This window comes from Musca domestica, unplaced genomic scaffold (assembly GCF_030504385.1).
Source record: "Musca domestica strain aabys unplaced genomic scaffold, Musca_domestica.polishedcontigs.V.1.1 29, whole genome shotgun sequence".
Lineage (NCBI taxonomy): Eukaryota > Metazoa > Arthropoda > Insecta > Diptera > Muscidae > Musca > Musca domestica.
This window is the reverse complement of record NW_026712296.1, coordinates 2,468,430-2,488,580: the sequence shown is the minus strand read 5'-3', so window position 1 is coordinate 2,488,580 and position 20,151 is coordinate 2,468,430. Positions and strand designations below refer to the sequence as shown.

Genomic DNA, 20,151 nt, shown 5'->3' with positions numbered 1-20,151 from the left:
GGTACATTATTTAGTATATGTTAGTACTAACTTCCGAAAGCTTCATCTACTTATACAAGGTGGTCAGGGTATTATGTCTTTGTGCATTTGTTTGCAACAGGCAAAAGGAAACGAGATAGACCCATAGTTCCTTTTGATGATCTGCATAAAATCACATTCTGAGTCAATTTGTACGTATCCGTCCGTCCGTCTGTCCATGTATTTTTGTAAACAAAGTACAGTTCACATTTATTGCCCGATCCAGATGAAATTTTGCGCAAATCGTTTGTTTGACGATCTCCTATTGAAATTGGAGATAATCGGCAACAATTTACACATAGCTCCCATATATATCTTCGTCCGATTTGCCTTTAATTGTGCACCAAACGTGTAAAATCAGCCCGATTAGTATGGAATTTTGCACATATAGCCAAATTAGGCCTGCAAATATGTGTGACAAATTTGATCGAAATCGGTTCAGATATAGCTATAGCTGCCATATATATTGTTCATCCGACTTGTTATTTTTGACCTCCGCAGCCGTAATATGCACTCACTAACAAAAATATTTGGGGAAATATATCAAATACAGCTTAGAAATACCTTTGCTCAATTTTATCGAGTTCAGATTTAGATATATCTCCCATATATAACTTCGTCCGATTTACCTTAAATTGTGCACCAAACGTCTAAAATTTGTCCAAATGGGATGGAATTTGGCACTTATGACCGAATTGAGTCTAGAAGCTAGTATGCCAAATTTGGTGAAGATTGGTTCATATATATATTGTTCAACCGATTTGTTATATTTGTTACCCACAGCCGTAATATGCACTCCGTAACAACAATATTCAGGGAAATATATCAAATACAGCTCAGAAATATCTTTGCCACATTTTACCAGGATCGGTTCAGATTTGGATATAGCTCCCATATATATCTTTATCCGATTTCAAATTAATTGTGCACCAAATGGGCATTAGAAGTCCGAATTTAAGAGATACAAATGCTTCGGCATATTTAGTCGTTTGGACTTTAAATTATAATTATAATCATGCCATGTATGATTGAATTCTCCTATAAAAACTTTTAATAGTTATGTGAAGCTCTACTAAATTAGCAAAGTGGTGTAGGTTATCATAAAGTCGGCCTCTACCGACTTTAGGACTTTCTTTAATATTTTTTTTTTTTGTTTTTATATCAATAAAGCGAAATATCGGCACATTTTTTCTAAAAGTACAAAATTAGATTCCAATCCAATTTTTAATACATTTTAATAGTTAGTACCTTTTTGTACAGATTCCCATACACAAAGCAGTTTATCAACCCCTCACACCAGAACTCATATTAAAATTTAATTTTGGAAAACATTTCCTTTGCTTAACAGTCAAATTTCGAGTCATTTTAACACCATTAATAACAACATTTAAAAAAGCGAACATTATCTGATGTTCGCACCAAAGGATACCTACTTTCGAAATTTCAAGATTTTAGCTGTAACACATTAGCTGTAACACATCGGTTCAGATTACCTTTTTACCGTTTTATATATATTTATTACATATGGCTACAGAGGGTATATATCATTTGATACGGTCAAAACGTGCCTAGTCGAAATAACGGTCTTAGACCCCAGGTATCTTTGGACCAAATCCGTTTCAGAACATTTGGAATCGATCTAGCGAGGTCCGTCTGTCTGCCTGGCTGGCTGGTGCGCACGATCACTCTCAAAGGTAGTATCCGATTTGGTCCAAACTTGGGACATTGTAATATTTTTGTCAAACTTAGATCGAGTTCGAAGATGGACAGTATCGGTCCACTCCATCAAGTACCTCCCCCACAAATGGTCAAAATTTTGAATAATGACAACTCTCATAAAATGTGACGCAAGATCCCGATTGTCGTCAAATTTCAGACATCCCAATATTTTTATAAACTTAAGATCTGGTGTTACGATGAAATATATCGATCAACTCCTCCTGGTACCTCCCCACAAAAAGTCGACATTTTGAATATCCATTAAGCTCATAAAACACGATATTAAAATCCGCTTCCATTTAGACTTGGCACATCTGAATATTAATATCAACACATGATCTGTTATAAAAACGGTAGAGATTGGACATTTCCTTCTGGTACCTCCCTCACAAAGGCTCAAAATTTTGAATATCCGTGAAGCTCATAAAAAGCGAAATTAACATCCGATTCCATTTCCACTTGATACATGTCCATCAACACAAGATCTGGTAAAAAAATGGTAGAGATCGGACCATTTCTTTTGCTACCTGCCCCACATAGGGTTTGAAAAACAAAACCCTCAAGATCTGTTGTGAAGACGATATCTCGTCGATATCTGGTACCTCACCACTAATTTTCAATACTTTTATCTGTCATCATTTGTGGAACGAGTCATCGATTCTTTACAACTTGATATATCTACATATTTCTCTCAACCAGAAACTTAAGATGAATATGGAATTTATGATTTCCCATAAATTGGATCTAAATGTTTGATTTGCTTGTAATTTTGCCCACACCAAATTTTTTATATGTATTATATAAAGCATGAAAATGGAATACTTCGGTCAACTATATCTGGTATCTCAAGCACATTTCAACATTCTCTAAAATGTATCATATATTTAATTTAAAGTAATGGAAGTAGTCAATATAGTCCAAACTGGGCACGTCGCAATATTTATTTTCATCAATATTAACCCACTCCATAGAGGGTCGGTAATTTAAATAATCATAACAGAAGTCAAAATATATTTAAATAATCGAGCCTTGGTTGAGGGTATACATCCGTCGGCAAAACCGACTGATATTTTCTAGCTTGTTGGTACTAATTTCTCCAAATACAACCTTATCTGATATATCGCATCATCATGCGTGCTAATTTGAAGCTATGTCATCCCTACACGAATTATATCCTTTTTTAACCGGTTTCAAAATGCATTTCTCTCGTAGTTACTCTATAACAGAGAACATACACATATTGACCGAAACTAATCCTGTGTGCACGTACATATATGTGCAAAATTTTTTATCTATTTCTTTTGAGATAATATATGTCGACTGCGTCTACTGATTCATGGTGCTATAGTTATTTCTTCCAAATCAGTTACGCCGCAATTTACAAAGAAACCTACGTCAGTCAGCTCGCTTTCAGAGTCATTAAAAACGATCACAATAACTGACTGAATAGCAAAGTGATCTTGTAAATCATGATCTTTTCTACAGACATACATATGCATACAGCAAGAAACTATTCATTTTTTTTTACTTTTCTCTCCCCTAGTTCTGGCCATAAAACTGCTAAAGCTGAACAATCCACTTCGGCAACACCATCCACAGCAGGCACCGCATCGCAATCCTCGTCGTTGTCGCCTTTAACATCACCACCAGCAACGGCAGCATCAGCCACAACCACAACATCATCCACATCAAGCGCCACTACATCAACCTCAACATGTACCTCCTTAAATGACAACAAAATGCCGCCAGAGCAACAGCGGCGTCAAACCGAACAACTTGCAAAACAACAGCAGCAACAGCCTCAACAGCAGCAGGGTCTTGTAACATTTACGATTTTAATTGCCATCGAAAAGTCGCAACACCTGTGCGTAATCGATTTAATTAGCCAAAGTTTGAGACTCCTTACACGACACATTGCTCACTGCCATATATTGGCGGTTTGTCTCGATACGGGTCTAATCCAATCGCCGAAAATCGAAAATAGCAACGACGTTGCAGTGAACGCTAACAAAGCTGCTGCAGCCGTTGCTACAAATGATGACGTAAAAACGTCTGACATTAAGAGTGACAAAACGTCAGCTACGACGGATACAAATGGCAATTGGCGATGTCAAAAGGTAAGTACAGTATAGGCCTCTTACAGGCGATTTATAAGTATTCGATAGCAAACTATCTAATGACCAAATAATTACAATAAGTTCATTCTAACACAAGTAACTACTTACAAAGCAGACCAGTAAGGCCTTATTTTAACAATGACATGACATTGGAAGAAATTATTTTCCTAACAGCCACCAAGATAGATAAGTTCCAGTAGATAAGTTCCAAAAAGGAATCGTTTTATTTTTTAAAAAATTAGAATTAAATTTCAAACGGAATTAAGAAGTGTATTAAAATTGTACTCAAATGCATTATATTCTTACAAAAATTGTAGACCCCGCAGTTATATACCAATCGACGCGGAATATAGCATGGGACTTGATTTTAGGGGTGGGCAGAAGCCTAATATTTGGTTTGTTCATCGGACAATATTTAGCGGTTAAAATGGACTATAACTTTTTGGTGAAAAATTAGGAAATTTTCCACTAAACAGCGAATGTTTTTAATCACAAATGCTCTAAAATGTCACTTCTGGCCGTTACAGTGATACTGATAGCCAAAATATTGGGTACATAGCAAAATAGTTAGTTATCCCGCTTATAAGTCAAGAACTGCTGGACTTAATTTGACAATTCTCACCAATTAGGAATATTGGCAGAAAAGGATAAAATCGCGCAAAAATATGCCAATGAAAAAGTGAATATTTTTTGTCAATTTTTTATCGCATGCGATTTTTTCATATTTAACGTACAATTTTGAATTGTTTATTTTCAAAAACTTTTCTCCACCCTAGAACACGATGTGGAGCGTTAGGGTCAGCAAAAAAGCCAATTGTTTTAACGATGTATATATAGGGGTTCAAATGGACCAAAAAAATAAAATTTTAATGATTTTGCAGACCCTCTACGGGTAGCAATTAAAAACCCAATGGATACAGAATTTTGTACGAGAAGAGAATTAGAAACAAGGCAGAAGTCTAGAATTTGGAAATTGATTTTTTACGTGAAATTGTTTTGAATACGCATCAGAATGACAGATAATATAGGAGAACTGCCCCGGTCAAAAACCAGGGGTAACATTTGTGCAGGCCTATATATCATTATTTAAAAAAAATTGACTAAAATTGGTTGGACCTAAGGAGGTTTTGCAATATATTGAAGTGTTGTAGGGTATCGCGAGGTGTGCTTCTTACGGCTATAGCCTTGGCTTACTTGTTACCATCATAGTATGGAGGGTATATTACGTTTGTCATTCCGTTTATAACACCTCGAAATATACATTTCAGACCCCCGTCTGTCTGTCTGTGGGAATCACTCTAGCTTCCGAATGAAATGAAATAAGTTTGTTAAAATTTTACTCAAATCTATATTATGTCTGCAGGACTTTTGGTATTGAAAATGGGCCACGTAGGTGCACGTACCTCTCGATATTCGGTACTTTGTTGATTTCAGTGACATTATTCACCGGAATTGTTTCAAATTTGGTATTTGAAGTTCGTAATGGATACTACAGCCTATGACAGAAAATTATCTGTGCAGGTCCCCGTCTTCGTAAAGCCACCCTATATTCGGTATTTTGATTATTTTAGCTACATATAAACATTCCAAGCTTCGCATTTAAATATTGTAATAGCTTACAACAAAAATTGCCTATGCAGGTCCACGTCGTCGTATAGACCCTATTATTACGGCTACATTCGGTATTTTGAAGATTTGAACAGATTTTTTAACGAATTTTATTTTCTCGAAAATTGCAAAATTCGTTCCAAATGGTGGAGGGAATTCGAAGTTCGGCACGCCCAAACTTTTAGCTTTTTTACTTGTTTTTAATAGCTTTGTTTACGATATTTTCTTTCCAGTGTAAGTGTAACTTGCAAAACTTATGAAATTATGAATATACTAGTGTTCGCTGCTTCGTCAGCGAAAAGTCCACCTTAGAATTTTCGTTGTAACAATTCGTGTTAGGCGCTTTTAGTTTTGGCCAAATCATATATATTTTCGGCCGATCCGTGTATTTGATCCGTTAAACTAGCAATGTATGCTAAATTTCAATGAAGTTTGAAATATGTGACGGAATTAGGTCTAAAAATATTTTTTATCAAATAGAACAGTGTTGGCTTGTTTTTTCGGGATACCGTAGTATTTTGTTGTTGCAAAATGGTCAGGCTTTATCCCTTTATTGTTGTTTTTATAAAAACAATGTTAGTTTATTAGTGAAGAACGATGGTAATGTTTACCAGGGGGTAAGGCAGGGAATACCTAGGTTTCGGAAAGAGCCACCAATCCTCATCAGTTCCCTTGTTTTTTTTTTTTTTTTTGTCTGGGATATTCTCCCCAGAACTTATTTTAAAAATAACTTCCATGACAAAAAAAAAACATTTTTTTTACCCAAATTTTGTCAAATTATATTGAAATCGGTTCAGATTTGGATATTATTTCATACCGAATAGTACATATTTCCAAAATCACCCCCATATCTTAATCAAAGACATATATCAAGGCTATACATGTACAGCGACACTAATACAAAATTTCAGATTTCAAGCACTATCTGTTCTCCCAATACTAAATTGTACCAAATATAGTATTATTTAGCACATTTTCAAAACCACCACCACCAGGGACGACAATACAAAATTTCAAAATTCCAGCTTCATTCGTTATCCCCAACCTCAAATTGTACTTACTTTAGTACCATTTAATACACTTAGTACATATTTCCTTTCTTATATCAACCCTACTTCCCCAACTTATGTCATGTTTACGTTAGAACTTTTTGTAGGGTTAACCTACTTTGAGAGGATTTATTTGAAGTATAAGTAATGGATATGACAATTTTTATCCAAATCCAGTCGGTTAACCCATTTATATATAAACGTACTGTTAATTATGTTACCAAATTCTAGATTTTAGCTCTATACTTTCACATAATGCCAAAATGGTAACAAATTAGGTGCTTTTTAGTACATTAAGTGCGCTTTTAGTTCTAAGAACTTAAGGAACTTAAGGACATCTATCCTACAACAATTTTTAGTACCTTTCTATGTTTATAAATTTTATAATACCAATATTACCAATTTTTAGTACCTTCCTATATTAATAAAAGAATAATGTAATTAAATGATTGACTGAATTAACGATTCATCAACGTCCAGACGAAACGGCTGAAATTTTGGGTGAGGATCACTCTTGTTCCGTAAGTGTCAGATATGGAAATTCGTACTTGAATGGTACGAAAAGTACTAAAAGGTACTAAATATGATACCCTTTCTTGACGGTCACTGATGTAGTATATGATGGATATACCAAAGGTTTACAAAAACCCCGCATTATAAGTTTACAAAAATCCTAAATTGTACTATATTTGGCACCATTTCGTACCATGTGAACGGTTAGAGTTAAAAACTTAACGGCAAAACAATTCGAATTTGTAGAAACGGATGGAGCTAGAATCCAGAAATTTGAAATTTACATTGCTGGCGGAGAGCAGGATTGGGATATGGAGGTAGTTTTCGAAATTTGTGCTTATGTGCACGCAAAGTACAAAATGGTATTAAATTTTATACAATTTCGATTAGGGTGAACCGATAGAGCTGGAATGCTGTAATTTAGATTACTATTGGAGTGTTGGTTTACGTTATGCAGGAAGTTTTGGAAATTTGTACTTATGTGTATTACATTTGGTACAATGTGTATTTGGTCGAAACTATGGAATCCTGAAATTTTGAATTGGGATTACTGTGAGAATGTATGATTGGGGTATGTTGAAAGCTTAGAAAATTCGTACTTAAATAGTACTAAATTTGGTACAATTTGGATTTGGTTAAAACTATAGGGCTGGAATCCTGAAATTGGGAAATAAGATTTCTGTTGGATTGTATGATGCAGGTTGTTACGAAAATTTGTACTTATGGGTACTAAATGGTACTAAATTTGGTAAAAATTGGAATTGTGGTGAACCGATAGAGCTGGAATTCTGAAATTTGGAAATAAGATTTCTATGGGATTGGGTGATTGAGGCATGGAGGTAGTTTTGGACATTTGTACTTATGTGTACTAAATTAGGTCCTAATTGGATTTTGGAATAAATACTACAACTAAAATGGTACAAAATTTAGTATTGATTTAACGGGTAAAGTTAGATTTCTTAATTTCGGTGATGGAGTCAGAATTGGTGTGTAGTGTTGAGATATGGAGATTGTTTTGGAAGAACCTAGCGTAGATGTACACAAGTTACCATATGGTAACAAAATTTGGTATTGAGTGAATGCATAGAGCTGAAATACTGAAATTTGATATAGATGTAACTGTCAGTGGTTGAGGTAAGGAGATGGGTTTGGAAATGCGTCCTATATTATAAGTGGTACTAAATTTGGTATTGGGTAAAGGGATAAAACTGAAATTCTGAAATATGATATTGACGTAGAAATAATTTTGGACAGAAAATTTGATGTGGTCCATAGTGCAAATGTAGCAAAACAATTAAAGATTTTTAATTTTTTTTTGGGGTCAAAAAGTAAACATTTTTTATTATTCTTTTCGAAAAATACAAAAACTTGAAAATATACAAAACCTTTAAAGTCTCAAGAATTGGGACAATGTATGAAGTTATGATTGAAAAAATTTGTCAAACTTAACAAACTGTGCATTTTGAGTACTACAAAGGCCTAACACGAAATGTTGAAACGAATCTAAAATTATAAGGTGGACGAAGTTGCGGACACTTGCTATAGGTCGAATTTTCGAATTTTTTGTGCTATAGTTCGAATTTTCAAAAACCCAAACATATCGCATCGCTACACCCAAGATTCTAGCTTCAGCCGTTTCGTGTGGGCGTCGATGAATCAGTTAGTCACTCATCACTCAATATATACATATATATACGAAGGCGGATTGACCAGATTGAATCCTAATTTCCTGAAACAGATTTCGTCTAAAAATACGCAGGTTCTAAAACCGTTATTTCGCCAGACATTTGTCAAACAACACTGTCACCTACCTTTTTCTGCCGCCCGACTGTATGCACGTCTCTGCTCGCATTTGTCGTCTATAGAACTATTTTCAATATATCGCGCACTTGCATAATTCCGATAATTTAGTATTCCATAAACGAATGGTTAATTCGCTATTTAATTGGAAATAATGTACATTTTCGTATCGCCTCTTTGTCTTCTGTATTTGGTGGCCTGCCTGCCGAGCTGGTCATAGGAGTTCATTAAAGCTAATGGTGTTAACAACGACAACAACAACATTTGTCCGTGGAAAAGCCAAAGTGAGACATTTGACTGAAATGTTCGCCAAACATGGACGTTGCAAATGTAGAAAAGTGATGTGACGTCGTGTAATCATGTTCGAGGAAGTTGCGTCTCATTTCGTTGCGTTGTATTCCAATTAGGTATGGGTTAGAAAGGGATTGAGAAACTCGGTTGGGTTTGAAAGTGTAATTCTGTTCAATGAAGCTAAAATCTCTATAATAACTTAAATATGTACATCTATGTAATTATCTATAACTTGAGAATGTTTAATTGATTTTCAAAGTTCAAATGCAGTTGTTGCCAAAAAGGTCACGTAACTATTTCGTTACAACATCAATCAATTTTTAGTTACGGAATTTTTCCACGATATTGATTCGAATATTTCAACAACGCTCATGCAACAATCAACAATGAATTGCGAAGCATTTAAAACATCGATCGTCGGCAAATGACATTAGTGTCACTCATTTTACAGCATTTCAAATTGAAATCGTGTCTGCTGATCGATCAGCCAGCGAGTAGCTGTTGGTTATAAAATGTCAATAACCAATCGAGCATGAAAAATATGAACAGAAGTAGATTAATGATATTCTAGCCAATTCTGAGGCTAAATGAAAGAGAAACATGTTCCGAATGGCTACGGTGCTGACAGTTTTCCCAGCACAACAATTTCAATGGGTTTTTTTTGTTCGCTTGCAAAACATTTAAGTGATTGAAACAATTTAGATAGAGATATGAAGACATGTTGTGGGGGACATGACCCAACGTTCTTACATCAAATATCCCACAGCGGAGTGATTATGAAATACCACAATAAATAGTTAATGATTATTGAAAAGGTTCCAGATTTGAACCATTTGTATAAACCACGCCACATAGGGAGAGGTTTGTGGGAAGGTACCTTGATAGGGATAAGAATTTCCCTCTTCATACCATCAGCTTTATGGATGCAGAGATTATTTACCATTTTATTATGATAATTTGATCATCGAAGTACTGCGTTCAGGACATTTAGAGTCGATCTAACCATGTCTGTCTGCCCGAATGGAGTATTTTGATTCCTTAAATTTAAAAAAAAAAAAAAAAAACTTATTTGAAGTTGATCCCACAAGAGGGAAGTAATATATGGGAGGCATATCCAATTCTGAATCGAAATTTTGACAGACACATTTTTGTCTTTTATACCAAATAGCATTGCTATAGAGTGCATGATATCACTTCGAGAAGGATTATATTGAAACAAGTAAAAAAATATTAATTTCGGCCAGGCCGAACTTTTAATGCCCTCCACCTTTGGGTAAAGAAAACATTTTTATATAAAAGCATCTGAATTCAAATCTGTTCCAATTTAAACTACAAATACCAATAAGACAGTTTGGATAATGCTGGTAAACTTTTCAAAAAACCATAAAGTGGGTGAGGCCGTTGTATGGGGCCATACCAAAAAGGGGAAGCTCTATGGACGGTTTTATATTTCACGGATTGTCATCTATCTATCAATCTATCAATCTTCATAAGTACCAAATTTGAAACATGTTCTTGGGTAAATGTGACTAGGATTATTAAAATACAGAATATCGGTAGATATAGTTATATGTGCGCTATAGGAAAACCTAGACCTAAATATTCATCGAAGCTGGAACCCATTATGACCTACAAATACCATTTTTTAGACAAATTCGTCGAAAAATGTGGCAAAAATCATCAAAATACTGAAAATAATCATCAAAATACGGAATATCGTGAGATACCGTTATATGGGGCTATACAAAAAACGTGGATCTATGCATACAATGTTCGCGACCGAAGCTATACAAATCCGTGAAAAATGTGGGGGTCTAAGGCGAATATTTGGGATGTTACAAACGGAATGACAAAGTTAATTATCCTCGTTTTCAAGGTGAAGGGTATAAAAATATATATGTCGGAGCCGAGTTCCAACAAATGGAGACTTACCTCCCGAAACTCCTTACATTTGCGCTGATATTTGCCATTATTTGCACAATAAACCTGAAATCGGATTAAGCATATGTATGGAAGCTGTATTCAAATCTGGGCCGATCTCGTTAAACTTTGGTAAAGGTATTTCCGAGCCCTATACGATATATGATACCAAATATCATTATTGTGCATTGTGTGAAGACCAAATCGGATGAAACATATGTATGGGAGCTACAGCTATATCTGAACCGATTTTCTCCGAATTCGATGTACTTGCTTCTAGACTGTATTCGGTCGAATGTACCAAAATTGAGGACTTTTGGACTGATATTAGCCATTTGGTGCACTATTAACCCGAAATCGGTTGAAGATATATATGGGAGCTATATCCAAATCGGAACCGATTTTGATAAAATTTGGCGGAGTTTTTTCAGAGCTGTATCTGATATCTGGTACAAAATTCTTCTGGTAGCAATCATTCTTGTGGAATGCATATTACGCATGAGAGGGACTTAAAACCCCAAGTCTAGAAGCAAGTACATAAAATTAGGCGAAAATTGTTTCAGATATAACTCTTGTATATATATATATATATATATATATATATATATATATATATGTATATATATATATATATATATATATATATATATATATATATATATATATATATATATATATATATATATATATATATATATATATATATATATATATATATATATATATGTATAAATGCTACCTGCAAAAATACATAGACGGACGGACAGACTGATTGACATGAATAAATCGACTCAGAAAGTGAAAATCCTCAAAAGTAACTATGTGTCTATCACGCTTCCTTCTCCATGTTACAAAAAATGCACAAAGACAAAATACCCTTACCACTTGCAAGATTTAAAAATAAAAATCTTATACTGAGCAAAAGAGTACCAGAAAAAGTTTTAACCTTTCAGATGTAGTTGTGAAAATGGACAATATTGACCCACACTTTTTGTAACTCTTCCACAAAAGGTCAACATTTTAAATAGTAATAATTGTGTCCAAGTGGCTACTTAAATTTCCAATATTTTTGTTCACACAAGTCCACTCTTTCAGGAAATTCCTCTACAACAGTTTAAAAATCATACATACATACGTATCCATATATAAAAGAGTAGTGAAATAACTAACTGACTGAGAATCAACGGCAAAACGAAATGGCTAAAACTAAACTTGGTGCTTAGGCTTGCATGGGTTTTTGGAAACTCGTACTAAATGAGTACGAAAAGTACTAAAATGTGCAAAAAATGTAATACTTTGTACAAATGTAATACTACATACTAAAAGGGTACGGAAAGTACTAAAATGTGCAAAAAATGTAATACTTTGTATTGGACAAAGGAAATAAGCTATAATTCTGAAATCGGAAATGGGAGTCACTGATTGAGTGCAGGATAGAATTTTTAGTTATAAAAAGTTCTAAAATGGTAATAAACTTCCAAAATGGCAACATGTGGTATTATTTAAACGAATAGAAAATAAGTTTGATATATGAAGGCGACTTTGGAATTGTGTGCGAACTGTACCAAATGGTACTAAATTTGGAACATTTTGGTTTAGGGTGAACAGATGAAGGCCTAAATGTTGTACAGATGAAGCTGACATTTTGAACTTTGTGATTGGGGTCCCAGTTGGTGGTAGGTCTATGATAAAGAGGTGGTTTTGGAGATGTGTACTACAAGTGCATGAAAAGTACTAAATAGTACTATTTTTGGTATTGGGTAAACATATAGTGCTTGAAATCTGTGCATGTGTATGTTTAGCCTGGAAATTTAGAGATGGTTTCGGAAGCGTGTACTATAATTGTACGAAATGAACTGAGTGGTACTATATTTGGTATTTAATGAAGCGATAGAGATAAAATTCTGAAACTTACTATTTAGATTACTGATTGTATCCGTGTTTGAGATTTGGCAGTGGTTTGGAAATGCGTTCTATATTTTTTATGAGAGGTACTAATTGGTACTAAATTTGATATTGGGTGAAGGGATGGAACGGATGGGTATAGTACCCATGTACACTGTACGAGAAATACTAAGTGGTACTAAATTGGGTATTGGGTGAAGGGATGGAGCTGAAATACCGATTTTTGATATCAAGATCTATGTTGGCATCTGGTATTTAGATATAGTGGTTTTAATTGTACGAAAAGTACTAAATATAACTAAATTTGGCATTGAGTGAAGGAATGAAATTTGACATAGGTTTCCCTGTTGGTCTCTGTGATAAGATATTGTGGATTTAAAAGTGTGTATTAAATTGTACGAAAAGTACCAAATAATACTAAATTTGATCTTGGTTGAAGGGATAGAGGTAAAATTCTGTAACTTGATATTGAGGTCTCTGTTGGAATCTGGAATTGAGATCTGTTGGTGGTTTTGCAAATGCGTTCTATAATTGTTCAAAAACAATTAAATTGAACTAAATTTGGTATTGCGGGGAAGGAACTAAAATTTTATATTACGATAATTGTTAATGTCTAGAATTGAATTATGGAACGATTCTGCAAACGACTACGAAAAGTACTAAATTTGGTATTGAGCAAATGTATAGAGCTGGAATCCCTAAATTTGATATTGAGGTCTCTGTTTGAATCTTGTGGTGATATTGCAATGCAAACTGTAATTTTTCCAAGAGTACTAATTGGTACTAATTTTGGATCGTTGTTGATGTCTAGGATGGGAGATGTACACTGTTTAGCATATGTGTACTCAATGTTACTAAATTATATAGGCAAGAGCTGAAATTCTGATATTTTATTTTGAGATCACTGTTGGTTTCTATGGCTTACATATAAAGACATTGAAATAGTCTTGGACAAAAACAAAATCGGATGTGGGTCCATTGTGCAATGGATTCACAAATACTTGAACAATATATAAAAAAACCTTGAAAGTCTGAACAATTAGTACGATATATGAAGTTTTAATTAAAAAAAATTGTTAAACTGAATAAATTGTACATTTTGAGTACTAACAAGTAAAAAACGCCTTGTTCGGCCGGACTGAACGTTTAATACCTTCCAACATTTTGATGGATCTCGAAAAAATTAAAAAAAATTCCGTCAAACAATAAGGAAAACTTTTATATGGGTGCTATACGAAGACGTGGTTCAAATACGAAAAAATTCCGTGAAAAATTTCGCTAAAATCATCATAAATATACCGACCTATACAGGCCCTTCTCTTCCAGGGGTAGAGTACCGAAAATACCAAATATCGGGGGTACCCTTATATGGGGGCTGTACGATATCGGAAAAAGACTGATATGTGCAAAAATTTAGCTTCCTATTTAAAGTCGCTAGCTTGATTACAGCAGACGGACAGACTAAGACAGGATAAAAAGGACTAGGAATACAAAATAATTTCAAAATTGGAAAGAAGTTATTAAATGCGACTGCAGGGTTTTTCTAATGTATTTTCGAAACCAAAAGTTTCAAATAGCTCTCAAAACTTCGTATATGTCTTTTTTGAAATTTCTATCGAAATGACGAATCCCTTTTTGTATAATTTATTTTTATTGTATAATTTATTTTTAAGCAGTCATCCAAATTTTTAAAACCTGAATTTGAAAGTTAAAACCTGGCCTACATCGTTTCAGGCATTTGACCTAAAATACGCATGTATCACAAAATCAGCAATATCAGATATTTTATTTGATATTTCATTTGAAAACTTCGTGAATTATGTTTTTTTTTTCATATTTCAACACCCAAAAGGTATTGCCGCATAATAGTTAACACCTTTAGCAACATTAAAAACCAATTAATTGGCAAAAACCACTGATGAATTCAATTCCCCCAAGACATTTTTGGGTCTGGCCAAAGACATGCAAACGTGATTTTTCCAGGGAAAACCAGCCGACAGACAACGTTCATAAATCTTTTTGCATTTTTTATTTTCTGATATTCTGAGAAATTTAATTTCCTTTTGTTTAAAAGTCGATAACATTTTATTTTTATATTTCGTTGTTGTGTTTGCAGGAAAACACTGACACACATACAGCGGTTACCTACATTGGCGTCGATGAAGTTGCGGCACATGTGTCCGGCGCTGACATACCCAGCGGACGGTTGGGGGGTTCGCATCAGCATGACGCACGAAAATGGCGTGAATTTTTCGTTCACTACGAACCGTTCTATCAGCAGTGCACGGGTGCAGCCCAACGTCTGGTGGCAGCCTTAAATGATATTCGCCTGGCCGACCTGCAAGGTCTGCCAACCAGGCGTCAGTTGTATGCCCAACATCGGGCGCTGAGTCGTGCCCTGATGGATTCTGAATTGCATAATTTGCGCAAGCGTAGTGCGACGACAATGGCACGTCTACAGGAATTGGCCAAAAGTATCAATAATAATTGCAATAACAACAACAATTACAACAACGCTGCCAATAAACTCAACAGTTATTGCAGCCTGAAGAATAAGGGAAACCTGGTTGGCACCTATTATGGAACGGCCAGCAGCGGTGGTACCCTGAATCGCAATAAACTCATGTTTAGTACAAGCAGTAGTTATAGCTTTAATTATCAAGGCAACCAAAATAATAACAAAAACAACAACAACAACAATTCGATTAGTCACAATGTTGCAGGAATAGCAAGTGCCGCAACAACAGCCATTACCAAATCATTACAGCCAATATCATCTTCATCATCGTCATCCTCCACAGCAAATCCCAAGTCCTGCATTTATACAGCAGCAGCATCGTCCATTAACCCATCAGCTAGTCGTTTAAGCGCCACAACTGCCAACACCAACACCACCATAAGCGGACTCAATTATTGCGTTGGCGGTGCCACCACCACCGCCAGTGGTCCATCTCAACTCAATAGCGATGTTGCAATCCGTCTACAGAAGGTAACACTGCTGTTCAATGAAATTGATCGTGCCGCCAAACGATTGGAACAGCTCACGGAACAACGTCGCGAACATTTGCGCGAACTGACACGGCAACGTGCTCTTGAAGATGAAATTAATGAGGTAAGTCTCCCATTAAGTTGTAACAGCAGTAGTTGGTTGTTTGACAAAGCCAAAATATTGGTAGTGACGAAGATATTTGTCCAGATGCCCACTGTGCCCGGCTGTAATTGAAAACTGCAATTTGGACCCATAACAAATTCCTTTACTTAAATTGGCAATGATGATTGATCCTAAATTCATTTTTACTTTTGTATTGGAATTTGTGAAAATCTATCATTGTAGAGGTTGATAATATTTTTTCATTGCACTGTTATTATATTCTGCAACACAAGCAGTTTGTAAAACCCGATCTACCTATTTTGCTGAGCTTAGTCAATCTAGCAATGTGTGTCCGTCTGTCCATGTTGTTTTTTATTAGGGTACGAGTCGTAGTTATGTTCCAATCCGTACAAAAATTTTTCTGTGGAGTAAAAGTTAGGGTCAGAATAGAAGCCTATTGTTTAGGAAGATGATCGCAAAATATTAAAGGATGAAATGGATTAAGATGTGATTTTTCCCTGATTTTGCAGTCGCTCTATCTAGATCACAATTATAGACTGATCGAAACGTAATTCTTTCTATGGGGTTAGAGTTTAGGACCGAGCGCAGAATATTACCATTTTGGATGGTCATCGAATAATATTTAGCGGGTGAAATTGACCATAACTTTTTTATATGGAAAGTAACTTTTCGATGAAATCTTAACTATATAAAACTTACACATCTGGTATTTAACTTGATGCTGATTTCGTTCACTTAAATAGTCTGAAATCGGAGATGTAGCAAAATATACGCATGAGGCTAACGGCCTGTTTAAGAAAAAATAAATGCGAAAGCATTGTTTGTTGGCTCTGGTCATATTCGAACGGAGACATGTACTAATAAGAACAATGACAATTGACGTAGAGTATCAAAATTTAGGAGAATAATTTGTATAGTGTCTAGGATGGTTGGTTTTGAAAATGAGATATATCTGTCCACGTTTTGGTATAATCTCCATATAACGGTACCACCCGATATTCGGTATTTTGATGTTTTTCGCCACATTTTTTTTCTATGGATTTGTCTAAAAATTGGTATATGTAGGTCATAACGGGTTCTAGTTTCACAGACGGAACATTGCATGTATAGGTCCACGCTTTGGTATTTCACCCATATAAGGGTATCTCACGATATTCGGTATGTTAATGATTTTTGCCACATTTTTTCATGGATTTGTCTAAAAATTGATATTTGTTGATCGTAATGGGTACTAGCTCCGTTGGCGAAACATTGTATGTATAGGTCTTCGTTTTTGTATAGCCCTCCCGATATTAGGTGTTTTGTTGATTTTTGCCACATTTTCCCACGAATATGTCTAAAATTTGGTTTTAGTGGGTCATAATTGGTTCTAATGTTTCCATTACCCTAAGGTGGAGGGCTTTAATTAAAAGTTCGGCCCGTCCGAACTTAATGTTTTTTACTTGTTTTTTTTTTCAAATATTCGGATGAATGAATTAATTATAGCCTCAGCTATATGGATAGAGATAGAATCGATCATTTAATACGGCCAAAATGTGCCTCATCGAAATAACGGTTTTAGACCATAGGTTTCTTTGAATCAAATCCGTTTCAGGACATTTGAAGTCGATCTAGCGATGTCCGTCCGTCCGTCTGTTTGGCTGGCTGGTACGCACGATAATTCTCGAAGGAAGTATCCAATTTGGTCCAAACTTGGTACATCGGAATATTTTTGTCAAACTTAAATCTAGTTTGGAGATGAACAATATCGGTCCACTCCTTCTGGTACCTCCCCCACAAAAGGTCGAAATTTTCAAAAATATATTTTCTGCTTAGAAAGAGAAACGATAGTCCGATTTTGCTCTAACTTTGCAAATGCTAATATTTGCCCCAGTTCTCGGTCAGGTGCAAAAAATGGATAATTTTTTTCAAATGCCTCCCCCACAAAGGGTAAAAACTTTGAATAATTACAACTCTTGTATAAAATGTGATGTAAGAGTCCGATTGTCTTCAAATTTCACACATCCCAATAATTTTATTAACCCAAGGTTTGTTATTAAGATGGAATACATAATCCACTCTTTCTGATACCTCCCCCACAAAAGGTCGAAATTTTCAAAAAAAAATATTTTACTGCATAGACTCTTTCTGTGTCTATGCAGTAAAATATTATTTTTTAATCCAATTTTGTTCCAACTTTGCAAATCCGAGCATTTCATCAGTGGTAGGTCAGGTGCGAATGATCAAAATTTTGAATAATTACAACTCTTATAAAATTAAAATTAATATATCGGTCCACTCCTCCTGGTACCTCCCCCACAAAAGGTCGAAATTTTTAATATCCATTAGGCTCAAAAAAAAAACGAAATTAATATCCGATTCCATTCAGACATGGCAAATCTGAATACTTTCACCATTAACACAGGATCTGTTATAAAAACGGTAGAGATCGGACCATTTATTCTGATACCTCCCCCCCCCCCCCCCCCCCCAAAGGGTCAAAGTTTTGAAGAATCAAAACGTTGAAATCTAAATAATTGAAATAACCATCCGGTTATCTTTATATTTCACACATGCCACTATTTCCACTAACAAAAGATCTGTTGTGAAGATGGTATATATCGGTCCACTCCGTCTGGTACCTCCCCCACAAAGGCTCAAAATGTTGAATATCCATGAAGTTCGTAAAACGCGAAATTAACATCCGATTCCATCCAAGATTTGGTGGATATTCCGAAGGTTTTGTGTCAAATTACATATAAATCAGATGTAATTTGATTTTCAGATACTTTGTGTATAGATATAGACCCCTATAAAGGAATATACAAATTCTTATTTATTTTGAGGATAGCCGATTTGACCATAAGTAAAGTGATGGATTTGAAGGTTTTTCTGAGAAATTTGAAAATTTGTGGGAGAGTTACTAGAATAAGTGGACCGATAAATCCCATCTCAATACAATATTGACAGAAAAATTTAAATGTACGAACTATGAACGAAGCCGGCGTCTCACTTTACCTTTGCTCAGAGTTACGAAAATTTAATATTTTGAATTAGACCGATGTAGTTATTGTCCGCATATTATTCGAGGATTGGAATTAGTCTAAATTAATCTAGTCTCTATCAAACTCATTGCATGTGTGATAGAATCATATATGAAATATGAATTCCTAAAAAACGGATGTTCCAAAAGGAACTGGTCGATATACACTGGTGGCCAAAACTAAAGCAACTGAAATTACAAGGAGAATAATGCTTTGTAACTTTTTTAGAAAATAAGAAAATTAAAATGTTTTTCTAGTTCTAAATTATGCACTTTATTCACTTTTTAAAAACTTAGAAAAAAAACAAAATTCATTTTTATATAAAAAATAATGTATGGTAAGTCAATTAAACCGATTTTGGCGTGAACAAAACTAAAGCAACTCTGTTGCACATTCATATGATCGCCGAAATTTCTGTTGTTTTTACTGTTATATTTATCGCTTTTGGCTTCCTTCAACAATTTCGCTTGTCATGGATCATTTTTGAGAAATTTTTTACAAAGACATTTTTTAAGTACTGCCCAAAAAAGTTTAAAAATGGCTATAAGCAAATACAGTACATGAATAAAACAGGAAATTATCAGTGACTATGAAAACAAGCTATCGCAAAAAATGATATCCGAGAAATATTTCATAAATATTTCTATGATTTCTCGTAACCTAAGTCGGTTTTATGATACTGGATCAGTAGAACCTGTCTATAACGGATGAAGGCCGTGAAAAACCTCAACCCGTACTGATCAACAAATTGTGAGAGAAATAAAAAAACAACAATTTAAGAGTTCAACTGAATTGGCGAGAGAGATATCATTGAATATAAGTTCGAGATCAGTGCGTAGAAGAGTAGTGGCAGCTGGTCTGCATGCCCGTAAGCCATTTATATCTGAAAAAATCGGAAAGCCGGGATGGCTTTCGGAAACGATAAAATTAATTAGAATCCAGCTCAATGGAAAAACGTTTTATTAAAGGCTCATACATGAAAAATTTTACTGTGAGGAGACCAAAAAAATGAAAGACTCAAGCCGCACTGTTGCAATGGTACAGTGAAGCATGAGGGAGGGTTAAAAATGGTGTGG

The 20,151-nt window shown here is 34.9% G+C and overlaps 1 protein-coding gene across 3 annotated transcripts in view; it reads left to right on the top strand.

Annotated features, from left to right (window-relative positions):
- LOC101893012 (uncharacterized) overlaps positions 1-20,151 on the top strand; it is a 186,609-nt gene that overhangs the window by 125,036 nt on the left and 41,422 nt on the right. For all 3 annotated transcript variants that reach the window (XM_059124464.1, XM_011293092.3, XM_059124465.1), the window contains 2 exons: positions 3,281-3,854; positions 15,057-16,052. In XM_059124464.1, coding sequence (XP_058980447.1) covers positions 3,281-3,854; positions 15,057-16,052 — 1,570 coding nt within the window. The remainder of the gene's footprint in view (positions 1-3,280; positions 3,855-15,056; positions 16,053-20,151) is intronic.